Source organism: Harpia harpyja, chromosome 13 (assembly GCF_026419915.1).
Source record: "Harpia harpyja isolate bHarHar1 chromosome 13, bHarHar1 primary haplotype, whole genome shotgun sequence".
NCBI classification, from domain to species: Eukaryota; Metazoa; Chordata; class Aves; order Accipitriformes; family Accipitridae; genus Harpia; species Harpia harpyja.
Window position 1 is genome coordinate 12474991 of NC_068952.1, and position 18434 is coordinate 12493424.

General features: G+C 43.6%; 1 protein-coding gene across 1 annotated transcript in view; it reads left to right on the forward strand.

Moving 5' to 3' along the window:
* Window positions 1-731: 731 nt before the first annotated feature.
* Window positions 732-18434, forward strand: part of KCNH1 (potassium voltage-gated channel subfamily H member 1) — a 194470-nt gene continuing 176767 nt past the window's right edge. The window contains exons 1-3 of the mRNA XM_052805900.1: window positions 732-964; window positions 14744-14867; window positions 15114-15220. Coding sequence (XP_052661860.1) covers window positions 892-964; window positions 14744-14867; window positions 15114-15220 — 304 coding nt within the window. The 5' untranslated portion in view covers window positions 732-891. The remainder of the gene's footprint in view (window positions 965-14743; window positions 14868-15113; window positions 15221-18434) is intronic.

Sequence of the window (18434 nt, forward strand, 5' to 3'; positions counted from 1 at the left end):
AACTGTTGTAAATTAAATACTTCAAAGAGTTGAAGACCTGTCAAAGGTTATATTTAAATAGTTTATCTCACTGCTTCCACTGAGCTGTTAATGAGTTTGACCACGTAATACTAAGTAGCCATCACAGGAAAGGGTGAAACGCGAGCCGGGCTGATGGTGGCAAGGGCCAGCAGCCGGCCGGGAGGCAGAACGCGAAGCCTCCGGTGTTTCGCGGCAGCGTCCCACCCGGGACGGCAGACGGAGGTACCTCCCGCCGCCCCGGGGAGCTGCCGCCGCGAGCTTGTGAGCGGTTCTAAAGCACTTGGAGCGCCTCAGCCTGCGGGGCGCACCGGTGAGGGGCCGAGCCCCGCCGCAGCCGCCCCTGGGCGGGTGACGAGGGCGCCGTGGAGGGCTCCGTGAAGCGCCCTCTGCCCCCCGACGGGCCGAGCCCTCTCAGGGACGCCGCCTCCCCCCGCTCCGCGGCCCTTGGGGAGCTGGCCCCTCGCGCGCCCGCCCCGCGGCCAGCCGGCGCCGCGTTTCCCCCTTGAGCTGCAGCCGTGAGGGGTGCCGGTGGCGGCTCGCGGCTCCGAGCTCCCGGGGCGGGCGGGCCCTGCCGGCCGCCCCTCAGCGAGCGCCGCGCCGCGCCGCCCCCAGACGATGGCGCTGCAGCACCGGCCTTGCGGCGCGGCGGCGCGGGGCGGCGGCGCCCGGCAGGGGGCGCTGCGGGGAGGTCCGGCGGCGGCGGCCGCGGGGCTGCGGTGCGCGGGAGGCGGCGGGAGGGCTGATGCCGCACAGCCGTGCCGGTCCCGGCGGAGACATGAGGCGCGCGGGGCGGGCGGGGAGCGGCGCGGCAGAGCGCGGGTCGGCGCGGGCCTGAGCGAAGCCTCCGCGCCGCGCTCCCAGAGAGCGACTATGGCCGGGGGAAGGCGAGGGCTGGTGGCGCCTCAGAACACGTTCCTGGAGAACATCGTGCGAAGGTCTAACGGTAAGGGGAGACCGGGGAGACGCCGCTGTGCGCCGGCGCCCCGGGGCGGAGGGCGAAGCAGCCCGCCGCCGCCTCGGCGGGGGCAGCCCCGGCGGAGGGGCGTTGAGCCCCGGCGGCTCCCGGGCGGTTCCGCCGAAGCGGCCGCATCCAGGTGCCGGGGCCGGAGCCCGCGCCGCCCGAGTCCTGCGGAGAGCCCCCCCCCCCCCGGCCCGGGCAGCGCGGCGGCCGCCTCCCGGCGGGGCTGCTGGCCGCAGGTGCGCCGGCCCGGCGGTGCGCCCGGGGAGAACTGCCGGCGGGGCCGTGCCCGGTGCGGGGCCGTGCGAGATCCGCGCCCGGGGGGGCGGCGAGGCGGGGGCAGCGCCGGGGCCTGACCCGGCACGGGGGGCGAGGAGGGGTCGGGCCAGCGGTGGGGTCCGGCGCTCGGCGGGGGCTGCGGCTGCGGGGGCACGGCGGCTTCGGCCGGGGAGGCGGTGCGGGGATTCAAGATGGTCTCTGGGAAGGGAAAGCCCGGTGCTGGGGGATCGGCGAGGGCTGCCTGTCGGAGTTGAAAGGGAAGATTTGTCATAAGTGAGGAGAGAGTTTGCCATTTTGAGGGCTGAGGGTAGATAATTTTATTTTTTTCCGTAGTGCACTGTAACCAGGTCTTTCTCTTGGAAAACTGTGGAGTGGGAAATGCCTCGAATTTCACAATTGCGTGCAAATATGCATTAATGTTATCCAGATTCTTGCACTTAGGGACTTACCGAAAGCTGCTCCCTCAGTAAGCCTGCGACCGTGCAAGCGTTTATGTATTTGTTTAAACCTAGGCATGTGCATTTTTTTTAGAGCTCTGAGCCCAAGTTCTGCCATTTTTAATGCTTCCATTGGCTTCAATGGGGTTACTTAAGGGATTAAGAACTTGTTGTATGATTGAGAATATGCAGGATCAAGCTCCGTTTGAAGACAAGATGAGTTAATTAATTAAAAATATAGTCAGTTTATTCTGATAAGGCAAAGACAATTAACCCTCTTGACAAGCAGCTAAAAACTCAAATTATCCCAAGAATGATTTTCAATTGGTTGGCGTGGTTTTCTTTTTATTCTTTCAATTAGGCGATATTATTGGAGAAACAGCCTTTGATAAGACCATATTTTCACATAAAATTGTGAGGGTCTTTTTGTAGGTTGTTTCCCTCTGCAACTTTCCTGTAGAAGGGAAGGGGCTGGAAGCTGCATTCCTGAAAAAATACTCGCCATTCTTACAGCGAATCTTGCCCTCTTTTTTTTTTTTTTAAATGTTACGTTTCATCACATTCAGGCTGCTTCTCAAATCTTTCAACACCAGTTATCTAAGGCTTTTCTCAAAACTGTCTTGAGTTTTTAGATTTTCTTCATTAAAAAACAATTTTCTCTTTTGACTTTCAGTGCCAAAACCTTGATGGAAAAAATAAGTTGAGGTTTGGAGATGGGGGGGAATCGTGCAGCAGAAGCTATGCTGTTTCTTCCTCTCTTCCCCCATTATTAAGAAGGTGTCATAACAGAGTGTGGTGCTAAACAGCACAGGTAAAATGACAGCATTCCATTTCCAAATGCTCAGCAAGTCCTGAGGACTGTAATCAATACAAGTTTTTAGATTAAGCTTGGTAGGAAGTGATGCACAGTTCAGACATATTAGGAGAAGCTTAGGGAAGTGACTCAGATTTAAAAGCCAATTTCTTCTTTGATGTGCCTTCTAGTTTTTGCTGGACCCAGTCCAGCTTTGCTGTAGATGTGATGCCGTCACAAATGAATGCTGTATGAATCAGTTCTAACGTGGGACCATCAGCCTCTTCTAACCTCTGTCTCAGGAGACAAGGATAGTCTCCTTTCTCTCCTGGTCTGTCAGGGCTGTGCTGGCGGGTATGGGAGCAGCATGGAAACATGCTGGTTCCTTGTTGCCTGTCTCATCTTGGCCTGCCTACTTGGCCTTTGAAATGATTTGGGATGCCCACAGGATAAGTGTTTAAATGGGCCTATAAAGCTTGAGGTTTGGCTCTCCCTTCTTGGTTTCATTTGATTGGGTAGTAACGTGACCCACAATGAAACTGTCTAGGCCATTTGGGATTTGCCAAATAAACCTTGGGCTTGTTGTCAAACTGTATTTGTTGGCACATGCAAGCAAGTTAAGTAGTGCCAACAGATACTGAGTTGATACAGATATAGGAATGTTCCTACTTTGGGGAGGATTCCCTTTGAAAGGAGAGGAATTTGGTCATAGAACAGAAATAGATACTGAATAAGTGCTTCACTTAAAGGTACTTGTATATGACATGCATCCACAGTCACAGGTGAACTGAGGAAAACACATTCTTGCTGTGTGTTATATTTTGGGGCAGAGGGTGTTAACTCAGTGAAAGAGGTCATATGGTAATAACAAAGTAGTTGGCATGCAACCTCTTTGGGAAGCGTTGGTCTAAGGACAGCCCTAATTATACCATTTTTTACCAGTAGTTTAACAAGGAATTCTTTGGACAGCCTTTCATATTACATGTGGGACTGGTAAGCTGATGCACCTTCAATTGCTAAAGGTAATAGCAGTGTAAATAGGCATGCAAATTTAGGGTTTTTCTGTTAGGGTTAGTGTTTTGCTTATGTTTATGTCACCATCTGCAGCAAGACTCAGCTCAAACACTGTTGGTCTGAATCGTTTCCTTTATAGAATCATAGAATCATAGAATCATTTCAGTTGGAAAAGACCTTCAAGATCATCAAGTCCAACCATTAACCATGCCTCCTAAACCCTGCCCTGGAGTACCCTGTCCACTCGCTTTTTGAATACCTCCAGGGATGGTGACTCAACCACTTCCCTGGGCAGCCCATTCCAATGTTTGACAACCCTCTCAGTAAAAAAATTTTTCCTAATATCTAACCTAAATCTCCCTTGCCTCAACTTGAGGCCATTTCCTCTTGTCCTATCTCCAGCCACCTGACAGAAGAGACCAACACCCACCTCACTACAACCCCCTTTCAGGTAGTTGTAGAGAGCGATAACGTCTCCCCTCAGCCTCCTCTTCTCTAGACTGAACAACCCCACATCCCTCAGCCGCTCCTCATAAGACTTGTGCTCAAGGCCCCTCACCGACTTGGTTGCCCTTCTCTGGACACGCTCAAGCAGCTCAATGTCTTTCCTGTAGTGAGGGGCCCAAAACTGAACAGAGTTATTAGGGACAAGAGCTTCTTAGGTTGTAAATCGACTGAGACAGGTTCTCGTGCACTAAATGCCAGGCAAAAGAGCTATGCTAGGGTTAGAAGCTGCACAGTATTTCCTTTCCGCACGTTGGAGTAAAGAAGGAATTGAGAACTTCTCAGCCCATCCTGGGATGGGATGGCTTTGTGATAGCACACACAGGAAAGAATTTATAAAGTGTCATCCACCTAGACTTGTGGACCTCATCTGGTCCTCTGTGATTTCTTCTCACATGATGACCTTTGGATGAAGTGTGAATTTAAGGCTCTTTCCTCTTTGAAATGAGGGACACCATAATCCTGCTTGTCTTGTATTTAATGTTTAAAAGCTGTGTTTCTATACTAGCCATGTAGAGCTAGAAAAATAAATGTTGCATGTAGTGCTTGGTTGACAAAAATTTGTTTGAAGCATTGAAATATTTAAAGACCAGAACACCCAATGGGACAGAAAATGAGCCAATGCTGTAAAACAGTGCAGTATGTAAAGAATCACTAGCCCCTGATGGTTACTGCTAATGTGGTATTAATGTTTTTCTCAGGTAATGTAATACACCCACAGTATACAAGCACTACAACAATAACAGTTATAATCTTGGTTCATGGCCAAGGCACCCAATTCAAATGGCGTGGTGTGTCATACGAGACTACTGATTCTTTGCAATATTCTAATGCTTTATCAATATCTGGAGGCAGAAATACTTTTCAGTTTATGTAAATGCCAGATAGATTCTGCAGTCCTTCCTTGGTCAAAATTCTCTCTGAGGTACATGATAATTGTGCATGTGTAAGGATGGCAAAAGCAAGCCCTGTGTTTAAATGGCTTTGGAATTTCAGTGGAAGTCACAGATGCTTTTCTGATTTATTGACAAAACGAGGAGGTTGGAAGAAGTGGAGGTTAGAGGGCATAAGGCTTGTGTGAATTCAGTCTTGCTTTCACTAAATCCCCTGGGAACATCCTAAAGAGACGTCAGGTATGGAAGCAAACCTGCACCCTTTGATGGAGAATGCAGTGCGCTTCCTGTAGAGGGAAGGAAAAAGCACCTTCAGACACAAATCCTGAGAATAACAGACATTTCCGTGATTTATGGCATTACTTCCATTGGAGAGTATAAAGTCCCAGAACAATAACCATTCTGCAACCTGGGCATACTAACGTTGTACCATTGCCTGAGACCTAGGAGAAAAATTAACTTTATCATAAACAGCACTGAAACTGAAAAACCTGGTTTTGTGTTCAGCTAAAGAGAAATGCAAAGGAAACTAACAGAGTATGAAGAACTAACCTGAGTTTTATTTTCATACTTTTGCGCTTGAATAAAATGTTCATTTAAATGAAATGTTTGCAAAGGATCCTTGGCCTGACAGTGCTGTGTCTGCTGCAACCTGGCCCTGCCTGCCTTCCCTTCAAAACCTGAAGCTGTGAGCAGCATGGTATGGAGATGCAGACCTGGCTGCAGCTAAAGTGATTTGGGTCCCGAAGCAGTATAGGCGTGCTTCCCCAAAGGCAGGGTTTACTACCTTAAGTGTTGTGGGTCTAATCACTTTCAGACTGAGCTGTTACGTTGGTAGGGAACAGATACATGAACTTGACAAACTCTGCATCACTCTTCCGTATGTGATGTGGCAAGGGTAGTCAGGTCCTGGGCATCACGGGTGTACCTCATACTACTGCAACACTTTTGGTAAATAGTATCAGTTATCAAGAAAGTATTTTCATACTGAGAACAGGACGGCTTTTGTTGAAATTAGCAAGCAAATTTTGGGGGTGAAGTATACTTTTCTGTTTCCTTTTGATAGAATATGTTTGGTTTCCTGACAGTTCATAAACTTCCATAATTTTCAATGAATCTTCAAGCAACACTGGGTGAAATTCATTATTAGCAGAGGACCAGCTCAGAAGCCTTGTGCTGCAGGTAAATTACATCCTAGTGTGACCCAGTGAGGTTCTATTGAATAGGGAAATGTGCTTTAGTGACTGTTCTAGACATGCAAGTACAGAGAAGGACAAAGTTAAATGTGCGCAGGGAAGAGCAATATTGAGGTGTTCCTTATGAGGTGCAATGTCTGGGTTAAGCTATCCTAGTTCTTAAAGCTCCCAAATGGGCTGACTTGGAAGGCTGTAGCAGATATGCAGAAGGTTTTCTGCTCTCTGTTGCCAGTTTAAAGTCTCATCCACCTTCTGGACTTCAGTGGGTTAATTTCAGCATAAAAAAAACCCTAAATAATGGAATAGAGGGGTCTGGCCTGGAGAATGCTTCTCTTCCCTTGTATGGAAGGCTCTTTGCTAGAGTCACACCTTGGAAAAAGTGCACGGAAAAATGTTGTTTCAATAATAATATGTATAGAGTGCCTTCAGCTGAAGATTTTGTTTCTCTTGCCATTACTATGGCTTGCCCTGTGCAAGGCAAAGTGAATGTTATTCTCTACAAATCTGGCGTTTAGTGGTTGAATTTGAGTCGTTACCGTTTTGTATCTATTCCTGCAAGACTCAGTTTATTCAAGATTTCCTGTAAAATCACTTTTGGCTGAGTAAAGTCCATGAGTGTAGGTCGGTCTGTTGGCACTGACTAAAACAAGACATTTAGCCATGAAAGCAGCAAAGCTTCAAAAACCACAAGGGGACGACTTGTAGGTTCTGTGTTAAGGACATTTTCCCAAACTGAGAGTAAAACAGAGGAAAGGGGTTTGTTTCTTCCTGATCTTCCTTCTTTTCTAACTTAACAGCTGTGGAGACGCTTTTATTTTCATCCATGTTTTTCATACAATTGGTCAGTACATCAAAATATCTATTCAGTATTGACTATTTTTTTTTTTCTCAGTATCACCTGAGTTGAATATAAAATGTTTTTTTCCTGGCTTTTACTAGGCCAGAAGCTTCTAGTTTTGTGTGAGAATCTTTATGCATTTAGAAATGTACGACCTGATTTCCTTAAAATGACTTTTATAGATAGTAAGAAAAAAAAAGTACAACGGAGAGAAGATAGATAATGTGTTTTAAGATTAATGTTCTGAAAGCTCAAGAAGTTCTACTGTGATAATTCAACATATCAATCCATTTCTGTATTAAATCCTAGAACAAGATCGTAAAACAAATCTTAATGAAACCCATTCACTGGAGAATTTGTTAATGCATTTTTGTAACTCATATAGCTAAAAGTGAGCAGGGAGTTAGGTCTTGTCAAGTGCTTTTAAGGCTTTTGATGGCTGGAGCTATAATCAGTAAGTCAAATAGCTTCTTTAAACTGATGGAAGACCCATATAATCGGTGCAACTAAAACATGCTTTTTCCTGGATTTCTTTTAAGATCAGATGTGGGAAAAAAAACCCTGACTAATTAAATGGTGAAGTCTCACTGCTAAACAGTATTTTTGTCCTCTATTAAGAATAGTGCAATGCATGACTTTTGCAACTGATGAACTTTCTAATTTCTGAAAATTATCTCCTTTGTCTAAATGTCTTGTCTTTTTTTTTTTTTTTAATTTCTCAGTATGGACAGTACTTCAGGGATAAGTGAAGAATGATGCTATGCATAAAATACATGTGTACATGTGCACAGCTTATGTGCACTTTCAATTTCAGCTATTCTTGTTCCATTATTCTGCACTAATTTGTTTTATTTTTAAAAAACAATTATGAAGATTTTACAGCTACTAGTGTTGGAAGGATGTATTCTTTTCAATTTAAACTTTTCTTATGGTAGAAATCTACTATGAAATATTTGCTATAACAATGCAAAATAACAAATGTTGAGATGGAACCAGTAATTTTTATCTATACTGCTGGCTGAAATTAGCATTCATTTTCTGTAATGATTCAAACTGAGTCGCTTGAAGTTGTTGTTTTATTTAGTGTCTCTTTTGTTATTTGTGGTAAGTATGATTAAATACATTTTTTTAATAATTCTTTTCAGCCTGTACTTGCGCTATGCTCTGGAGTACACATGACAGTGTAAGTCATGTTTGAATAAAGCATGAAATGCCTGCGTTTAGTGGATTGTGTTCATGCTGTAGCAGCCAAGGAGCTTTTAAATCCATTTTTGTTTCTGTAAAATAAAGAGTTACATAAAACTTTTATAAAACATGTAAGCCCAAATGAACCTATCTATAGGGTTTTATAATATGTTGGTTTGTATTAGAGTGAGGCTACAGTTTAAAATGATTTGGTCTCAATATTAAGGATGTACAATTTTGAGGCCACTATATCATTCTTCTATAGAGAGATCAAGTTCTTTAATGGGTTATTTAAACGTTGGTGCACTCCCATTCTAGGAATGAATAGAAGGAGGTACTGAGTGGATGTATCCGTGTAACACCGTTGACATTTACAGGAGAGTGTGGGTGGAAGAGCAGAATTTTGTCTTATTACTTTTATTCTATGATGTGAATAGTCTTTCGGTGCTTTCAGCAGCTCTGTACTTGCTTTGAATACAGTTACAGCACTTCTATTAAGATGAAAATTTGGTTGGTTCCTGTGTCTTTCCTCCCTGAAGTGTGAGCCTTGAATCCCATGTATGCAAATGATTGAATAGCTCCTTGAAATTCAGTTTGACTTATTTGTACTGATTTAGGGCCATATTTTGATCTCAGAAGTTAAATTTGAACAATGTAACTAATCCATGTGACTAAATTCTTCTGTTTTCTTTTTTCAAAGCTAAGACTAAACATGAGCAAAAATTCATACATACCTATCCTTTGCAAAGTATTAAAGCAAAAGCATGATATGAGCTGTGTGACTGTAGCAATTTTGACAGGCGTACTTATAAAAAACATTCTATTTCCATGCATTGTGTTCCTTACCAAAAATGAAATCATCTCTTTTTTTCCCCATATCCAAATGATGCTACTTGTGATGCAAAGTCACAAGTTTATAAATACCAGAATTGTTTAGAAACTCATCTGTCCCTTGTACTTAAGCTCTATGATACAGTCTTTAATCATATGACAGTTGCACATGATTTTTGCCTACCACACATTTCTTATGCTGGCTGTGACATAGCACCTGTGCTGCTTTATGCCCAGCTAATGGAACAGTAGCTAAGGAGGCTGTATCCCCCACCCATATCCCCAGTGACCACGGTTAGGGTAAGAAACCTATTTACTAAGCAGTTGTTTTAGTTCTTCTGTAGTAGTGGTTTGTGCTTTGTAATGCTAGAGGTCCAGGTTTGCTCCACTGAAGATCCGTGGGAGGAGTTTGAGACATGATAAAAAAAGATGTGCTGGTCTCAATAACCAGGGTTATGTCCTCACCCAACATGATGAAGGCTGTGGTCTGGAATGAGGAGAGCAATTTCTGTTCAGTTGGAGACTGATGGGAGCATTAGCAAGTTTGGTGAGGAACAGGTCTTCCCACCACAGTGAGCCTGATTCTCCTTTCACTGAGAGGGGAATAAATTAGGAGCAAATCTTTTGAGTTTTGTATTTGTGTGATGACTGTGGGAAAAGATACTAATATATTTAAATTACGTTTGTGCACTGCGCCAACCTGAGCAGACTTGTGGGGGGCTTTGACAGACCTGCACGCATATCTGAAAGCACAGTGGGCACCAGCCTCTGTTGTTACCAAGGTCTGTGCTACAACTCACTGAGCAGAGGTTTCCCTTTGGTCGCCTGTGTGCTTCCTCTGTGCAGACAGCAATGTGGAAACATGTCTGGCAGCATTGTGGGAATATGTCTGGCTGCTAGTCTCTGACCTTCTGCCAGTGTTTCCCAGAAGAGGGCCTGTGCATCACTGAAGGAACAGGGAAGCAGAACTGGTGTGCTGGCCTCTGGAAGGAGGTGGGGGGCTCAGCTTGGCAAGGTCCCCCTTACAGGAGAGGCTGGGATGCTATGGGTGCGAATGTGCAGCAGTGCAAGGGAATGGTAGGGAGGAAGCATTTCAGTAACTTGCTCCATGCTATTGCAAGAATGTGACCTCTCCTTAGTCAGGTAGTCCTGACCAGATACACGTCTGTGAGGTGCTGCTTGTCCTCAGGCATTGTGGAGGTTTGAGCTGATGGATGGTTTTGGTTAAACCAAGCACTACATGTAAAACAAGATTTAGTAGATAACAGTAGTTTCGCTGAAGCTGGGTGTCCTAGAGACTTGCTATCGCTGTTGTTAACGTATCGCTGTTATTTGGAAAGACATTTTCTGATTCTTCTGCGATGGTGTATTTTGTGAGTGGAGGGAAGTACTGGTTTCAGTGACTGAGCAAAATCCATTCTTACATTTTGGAAGGAGTTAGAATGTTTTTCTTGTTGCTTTAAAGCAGCTGTGTCTAGTTTAAAGTGATAATCCAAAATGGGTCTGACATTTGAGTGTGTAAAGGCTGACATGTGGAAATAATGCAGTAAACAGAACTGACTTGTGGAAAATGCAGTCTAGAAAATATGAAGTGAGGCACTTCACAAAGTAACCAGTGCTGCAGACCCTCATCACAGAAGCCCACCCTACTCATCCAAGTAATTGTGCTGCCTTTGAGGTGCTACAGTTCTTACTTGTGTTTCTGCAGCATGCTGTGCTCTGTGCTGTGCTTCTACACATTTCTACACCTCCCAATGGTCTTGCTCATACTGTGCCAAATGCAGCACATGCCAGAACCCCAGGTCTTCTTTTATATGAGCCCACCCTCTCCAGTTCCTAGCTCAGTTCTTCTTGGAGCTGATAAGAAGAGCCAATGATGCTTATAGCTTCTCTTTGGGCCAGGCAATACTGCTAACCCAATTGACATTGTGATAGAAATTGATTTCTTGGTAAGGGAGTCCTTTGAGACCTTTCAAAGAGGTGCCTCAAGTCACTAAATAGTTTGAGTACTGCAGCTATCACATGTACCTATTACCCCCTGTCTTTGAAGACAATTTAGCAGTGGATTTCTTCATGGTCTTCCTCTGACCAACTCCTTTCCTGGCCTTGTTGACCCACTTTTAAGTCCCCAGCAGGCTTTGCCTTGTGATGCTCAAAGAGTTCAGTAGAGCATCCCTCGTGCTTGTTGTGCAACAAAGCTACAGCTGTTTCCTGGCCTCTGGGACCCTGTGTCCCTGTAGATGGAGAGGCAATATTTGCTTCAGTGGATGTTATTTAATATTTTCTTATGTTAGAAACAATTGTTTAACAGATTATGAGCTGTCTTCAAGCAGCACATTGTCAGGGTTGTCAGTGCAATTGAATGTAAATGATAGCAATGAGAACATCCCTTCTACCTCCTGGTTATCTGTCAGGATAAACTATGCAGGGGACTTGTAAGTGGGATTCCTTATTTTACGCTGTGTCTTGCCAGTGTTTGCACAGGCAAAACACCATTGTCGGAGACCCTCCTTCTGAAGAAATGCAGGTGTGTTCTCCAGGTAGGCACGAAACCACTGTTGTGTCATTGTTTTGTCTTTAAAGAGATCTGTGAAGAGGAGTGAGTAACTGGAAAGAAATTCCTATTTGTCTCCAAGACCGTTTCTTTGCAGATGCTGGGGCTCCCACTCTGTGGGCTGTTAGGCCACAGCAAGTTAAAAAAAAAAAAAGTGGGTACAGGAACTTTTGAAACCACCAATGCAGATCATCTCTCTCTTTCCAACAAAATCAGAAACGAAGGACCTGATCATCCTGAGCCTGGTAACCTCCCAAGGAAAGCAGGCAGAGAGTGGTGGGTTGGAAACCTCTTTTCTGGCCTGGCAGTTTGGATGGTGCTACACCACAGCTTCTCTCGGCTGCCTGGCTGCTGTACTCGCAGGGGCCAATGGCTTCCCTGCAGCTTTCAGCTACATGGGGAGTTCCCAAGCACTGGTCCCTTCAGGGCATTTTTTTGGATCTAGGGATCACCCCAGGGCAAACACTAAAAAAGTGTGGCAATGGAGCTGGAGGAGCAAGCCCAAAGATTAGTCAGGGTTGTGGTGGTGACTCCAGAGGATGGGTCCAACTTCAGTATTTACTTCCTGTGTGTTTGTAAGCTATGTAAGGCTTGGATCAAAGAAGGGTGAAGATGCATGAAGTGGGAACTAGCTAGAAGTGAGACACCCTTACAAAACAGTGGGATCATCAAAACCTCTGACTTGCTCTTTGAATTGATGGGTGTCCAAGTTTTTACCTTTAAAGCTTTGTACGTACATAAAGATCTCTCAGCTTGGTCGTAACTCCCAACTAAACCTAACCTGGACTCTCTGATGAAGTATTCCACCTCCACCTCCTGGAGAGGCTTACCCAATGTAGACTAACAGGATTGTCTAATAGGGATGCATAAAATACAACAGCCAAGTCACACTGACTTAAAAACTCATATGGTGAGGATGTTGGCATCTGTTCTCTTAGGAAGCTTGCTAATTAGAATAGTCATTCAGGAGTTGAAATGAAGGCTGAGCTTTCACTGTCCTCAGGTAGCCCCATATCTTGTAGGAGAACACCCAAACTGCTAGGCTGTCAGGGGGGAGGGAAATATGTGCATGTTTCCAAAGCATCCTTTGGAAACTGCCAGTCCAAAAAAATCAGGCTTCATGGGGCCGAAAGGTAAGCAGTGGGAATGTGATTCTTTAGCTTCTGCAATAATATCAAAGAATCTTGGGTATTATCTATGAGAACTGGGCTTATGTTAAAATATTAGGTATTGTAAGTAATATAGGAAAGGGGAACACACACCTCCCCTTAAAATATCCCCTTTTTTCATTGTTTTCCATAGTTTAACTTGGTCAGGTTTCTATTTGCTGTGCTAATGTTTTTCAGTTCTATCTCACCAACACTGTGCATGGAGCTTCCAGCTGCCAAGTCTTTGAGAGCTGGGCATCTAGGGCCTAGGCTGTAGCAGTCTCAACTTTTGGTGCTTAAATCCCCTTGTGGACTTAGTGCTTTGTTTTTACCTGTAAAAAGGTGATAAAAGCACTGTCATACCTCACAGAAGCATTGCAAGGCTAGATAAAAGGCGGATTAGCACAGTAATGGTCATCAGAAAAGTGCCCTATATAGCTTTTAATAAAAAAAAAAGGTTATTTATCCAAAGAAAATGGTGAGCTTTAAGTGTGAAAGGAAGGCCACTGCTTAAGTTAATAGAAGCTCTTCAAGGAGCTCTTGAGGAAATGAAGGGAAGGGTAAGTTACCTTTTGAGAAGGGGAGACGGTGAGAAGGAATGCATGCATGAAATAACATCATTCAGGGCAGAGCCTGGCCTAACATTTGTATTTGCATATTTTTTTGTCATTTTTTTGTACTTCCTGATGAAAATTTAAAAATATCCGAACACAGTACAATGCAGTGTTTATAATAGACACTCAAAAGCACTTGCTTTAGCAATGAGAAATGACTTGGCTTACTTATTCATAGGAAGGGGTAGAAGACATGTATTGTTTTGGGAACAAAGTGCTTCAACCAAGCAAAACCCATGGTATTTGAAAGAGACTGTGAGAAACAAAGCAGTTAAAATGTCCTGAATTTATACTACTGGTGTATTTAATTCTAAAGAGTGTATAAAGATACACTTAATCATGCTCATGGGACTGGGCAATGGATTTAGACAGCTACAGGAATGTTTTATTCAAACCCACTTGAAGTTTGCAATGGGACAAAAGATTTTGAAAGGGAAAGTTAAAATAAACAAAACTCTTTGCAATTAATAGGTAAAATGTCTTGTTTGTGTCTCTTGGTTGCAGGAAGCATTAATGACAGCTATGTATGTTTGAGCAGTTGGGGGTAGATCCTGAAAAGTAGACAGTGTAGTGAACTCCCTTAAAGGCTCCCCTTAAATATGAATGCCTCTTAATCTCATGTGGCTGCCTAGCCTTTCTTTCAAAAGCCAGGAGGTCTTTGCAGCTGTGAAAGGAGCCACCATCTCCTGCCTGCCTGCTGGTGCCCAGGCAGCAGCACTGCTGTCTGTCTTGGCGCAGGTGTAGTTAGTTGACTGCACAAGAGCCAAGGCAGCTGAGAAAAGCAAGGTCTGGGCCCAGCATTGAGTATGTTCATAATTTGAACGAGAGCGCAATCATGAAGTAGCACACGCGGATCCAGTGAGAATGGAGGCATGACTCCTACTTGTTTTTTTTTCCTTACTGATTGAAACTCCTTCTGGCTTGTACAGCAAATAAAAAGTTCTTTCTACTGGTGTAAGTACTAACCCTAGTTGTCTGGTGTCTAGTTTGGAGCACTGTGCCGTACACATCCCACAAGAAGTATTTGAGCTTGTGTGGCCAGCAGTGAAGGCAATATTGAGAGGAGCCACTGTGTCTACATTCAGAGAGGAGAAATATCGCTCATGTGCTGTTTTGGCCATGTGTTAGAGGCTTCACATTCAAATTGAGTGTCGTGGTGGATCAATGCATGTTGTGCAGAGGGAAACAGTTTGGTGAATCTGTCCTCAGTCAAGAGATGAATTTTACCTGCTTAACCATCATGTGTTTCATTTGCATAAAACCATCCTCTTAAGCTTTGCATGAGTAATTAATATTTTTTTTAATAAGTATTTACTTAAAATTAAAACCAGGAATAATCCTGTTGACTGCAGTGGGAATAGTATCTGGGAAAAACTGCGCAGGGACTGAAGTAATCAGGATTGGGTCCTCAAATGAGTATTTCCTCTAATGCAACCATAGCCTTGTCTAATGTCTAACTGATGTGCTCTTTCAAACAGATACTAATTTTGTCTTGGGTAATGCCCAGATAGTGGATTGGCCCATTGTCTACAGCAATGATGGATTTTGCAAGCTATCAGGATATCACAGAGCAGAAGTTATGCAAAAAAGCAGCACCTGCAGGTATTTGAGAACAGATTTATTTTCTGTTAAATAGCTTGTAGTGTTGTGCTTGTTGCTTGAGGAGAAAAGTAATCTGTTTATTCCAGTTTTGTCTTTTATCTCCTGGGGCTGCATCTGTCAAATATGCTTTCCAGGTGAAACAAAATCAAAGAAGGGCTATTTCCAAATAGGTTCTTTTCACGCTGTAAACAAATGGCTTTGTGTCTTTGTCTAGCATCTGACTTGAATTTCTCGCTTTATTTGCAGTTTTATGTATGGAGAGCTGACAGACAAAGATACAATTGACAAGGTCCGGCAAACATTTGAGAACTATGAGATGAACTCCTTTGAAATCTTGATGTACAAGAAGAACAGTAAGTAGTTGCTTGGTTTGTTTGTTAACGTAGGTGTGTAAAGTTGTTTTAAATTATAGTGTAAACGGCAATTTTGTCAGCCTGGAGGACCGTGCTTTATCTAGGGTTAAATAAGCCCTAGTTCTACTAGTTGATCTTCAAGGGAAAAATGAGAACACTAGGGATGAAAGTCACTCAGGGACACAGACGAAACTCTCTAATTTGTTCTGATGTGTAGAGCAATTTGTGTGTGATGCTTTAAGACAACATTCGAGATTCCATCAGCAATGATAATACACAAACTGGGTTTGTGCAAATGATTTCTGTTACAGAGAACATACTTTTTAAATTTTTAAAAAGTCGATATAGCAAAGCCAGTATTTGGATGTAGTTTTGGAATAAAAAAGAACCCATCTTTTGTGTTAGCAGCTGAACTACCGAAGTTTTCAGATGAAACTGTCTTTTGTTTTGGAAAAAATTTCCTTAATTGGGCTATGATTTTTTCCTAGGAATTCCAGTCTGTCTGTAACTGCACGTCAACAGATGAACTACTTGCCCAAAACTTGTTGCCCCATCTAGTGTGGACTATGTCTTGGCACAGTTATTTTCATCTACTTAATGTCACCTGAAGTGTAAATACACCGAGGTCTTCAGCCTGGTCAAATGTTAAGCTGAAAGTCTGCATTCTGTAACTTATTTTGCTCTTGACAATTTCGCTTTCTAATCATGAAAACGGTAGTGTCTATTTACAGGGGAGAGTACCTTGCAGGAGCATCCTGTTAGCAGCTCCTTCCCATTACAGCTGTGATGATCAATTTGATCAGTTCTACATTAGTGGGCATGGGGGACTTTAACCACAAAATATAACTGTTATGATGTAATTTTTGACAGTCAACCTTATTGCTGTTTTCTTTCTTGTTAGAAAGACCAGTTTTCTGGGGAAAAGTTATCCAATCTATCTGTATGTGTGAACCATTGGTATTTCTGTTGAAATGACCAGCTAGTACTGATGGAGTTTGGTGAGAGAACCACAGGCACTTCACAAAAGCTAAAAGATAATACTTATGTATGCTAGTACTGTGGATGTGTCGAGCTGCTTGTTTTCTATCAGAATTAATCTGTTCTTGTAAGGAGTGGTGGTGCAAAGTACATGGAATTGTTTTTTATCTTTTAGAGAGGAAAAAAAAAATCCTTGAGGGATTTTTGCTTCATCTCTCTTCTCATCTTTTCCTTCTCTTTTTAGCCTGTTCAAAGCATCATGACCTCTGACGTGGTGCCGTTGCTCAGGGCTCTTCTGGAGCACGGCTTTGCTGGTCCAACTCATTTGAAAAGCTATATGCGCTATCTGAATGGCCTTACTTTGTGCTGCTTTCCTTCTAGTGTTACCTGTCTCCAATGTTTACCTATTTATTAAAGCTGATTTTCTGTTCCTAGTTCAGTTAGTGGCTGTAGGGACCATATGCTCACATCTATGCATCCAAAGCCATGTAAATAAACTGCAGTCATGGGATCTAGGAGGGTCTGGAATTCTCTCTTAGTTAACGGTGATTTGGCACCAAGAGTCTATGCAGCTACTCTTCTGTCATTGCTGCAGCATATGGCCTGTTGTAGAGCCTGGGGCCTCTGTCTTTTATGCAGAATTAAAGCAAGGTAACTGTGGAGTGAGGAATGCTTCCTGCACTGCTGTGTACTTCCCTGAGGAGAGGCGGTCTAGAACAAAGTCCAGCTGTACAGAAGCTGTGTTGTGCGACATGCCAGAAAGCAGAGCTGCGATGATTCTGCTGTGTGCACAGAGGGTCACAGGCATGGGAAAAAGGAAAGCACAAAGCTCGCTTTTAACAAAACGCAGTGCTCTTATGTTTGTTAGATTTGTAGCTTTAGAGGTACATTAACTACTGTTACAGAGACTGACTAATAACACTAGAGAGTTGTAACTGAAAAATACCAAAAAGGGAACATCCTGGAGCTTTTTCTCAGAGTAAGCCACATCATAGAAAAACAGTGTCTTGTCTACCAGTCACTTAGCACCCAGACTAAGTGGTCGTGCCTTTGTGGTCACCTTATCTCTGCCTGCAACTATGACAGTTGCCTGCTTGGGCAACGAACATGATCAGTTTCAACCTACTCTCAATTTGAAGGTTTTGGAAAGGACCCTGAATTTTGTTAGACATCTTTTTTCCTGCTCTTTGTTTCTTTTTTTGTCTCTGTATTCTTCACGCATTCTGTTTTTCTTCTTCAGATTAGCCAGTAAATTAGACAGGAAATAGATTTTTGTTGTTCTTTACCTGTCCACTCCCTCCCTATAAACTAACCGTCATGATAAATAGCAAGTTTTTCTTCCATTTTTATGTTGTTCAATAATTGGTACATTTTCCACAGCCTGCACGTTTAATGTACTTCCAGCTGTTTTAACAATACAATCTCTATCCTTTTGGGGGGAAAAAAGGAAAAGAAGCAGGAGTTCCAAGTTAACTATGATGTTGCTAGTGCAGGTCCATCTTCATCTTGTATCTTTATGAGCAGCACTCATTTCTCTCTTTTTCTGAGTAACAATCATGTCCTGATCTTACACTAGACATGTCAACAATAGATTGAGACACTTAATAATGCTACTAGAAGTGATAGGCTTTTTTTTTTTGACATGACACTCCATGGAGTGCTAGACACTCCATGACACAGTGCTAGTAAGTGCTTGCTTGTCTGATAAGAATACCCCGTCCACCAGCCTCATTGCAATTCACAGTGTCAACTCTAGAAACAACATAGGTTGCAGTATTCAGAAGTATGATACAATTTTCTGCTGCCTTCATGTTTGCATTTACGGATATTGTCTCCACCCTGGCCTCCCCTTTCTCTGTCCAGCCCTCCCTCCATCCAAAAGTGACTATCCTTCCTCTTTTCAGAACTTGAAGTTAAGATGCAATAGAGATTTGATGGTTCCTTGGGGTAGGCCCTTGATTAGTTAGCAGATATGTGATGATCATCGTTATTCTCTGGAAGAACTGCTTCCTAGAAATGCAGAGCTCATTCAGGATAATTGGAAGCAACTGGAGCAAGTGGGTGCACAGCCACCAGATTTTTGTCATTGTTGCTCTGATGCCATCCTGTTGCATTCAGTAGGGATTCATGGTCATACCGGGAAGGAGACAAAGTGAAAGCTTTCTTTAATCTGGACTGCAAAATGACAACAGGCAAGGTTGACAGTAATTTCATGTGAGAGCTTCAGTTCCATTGT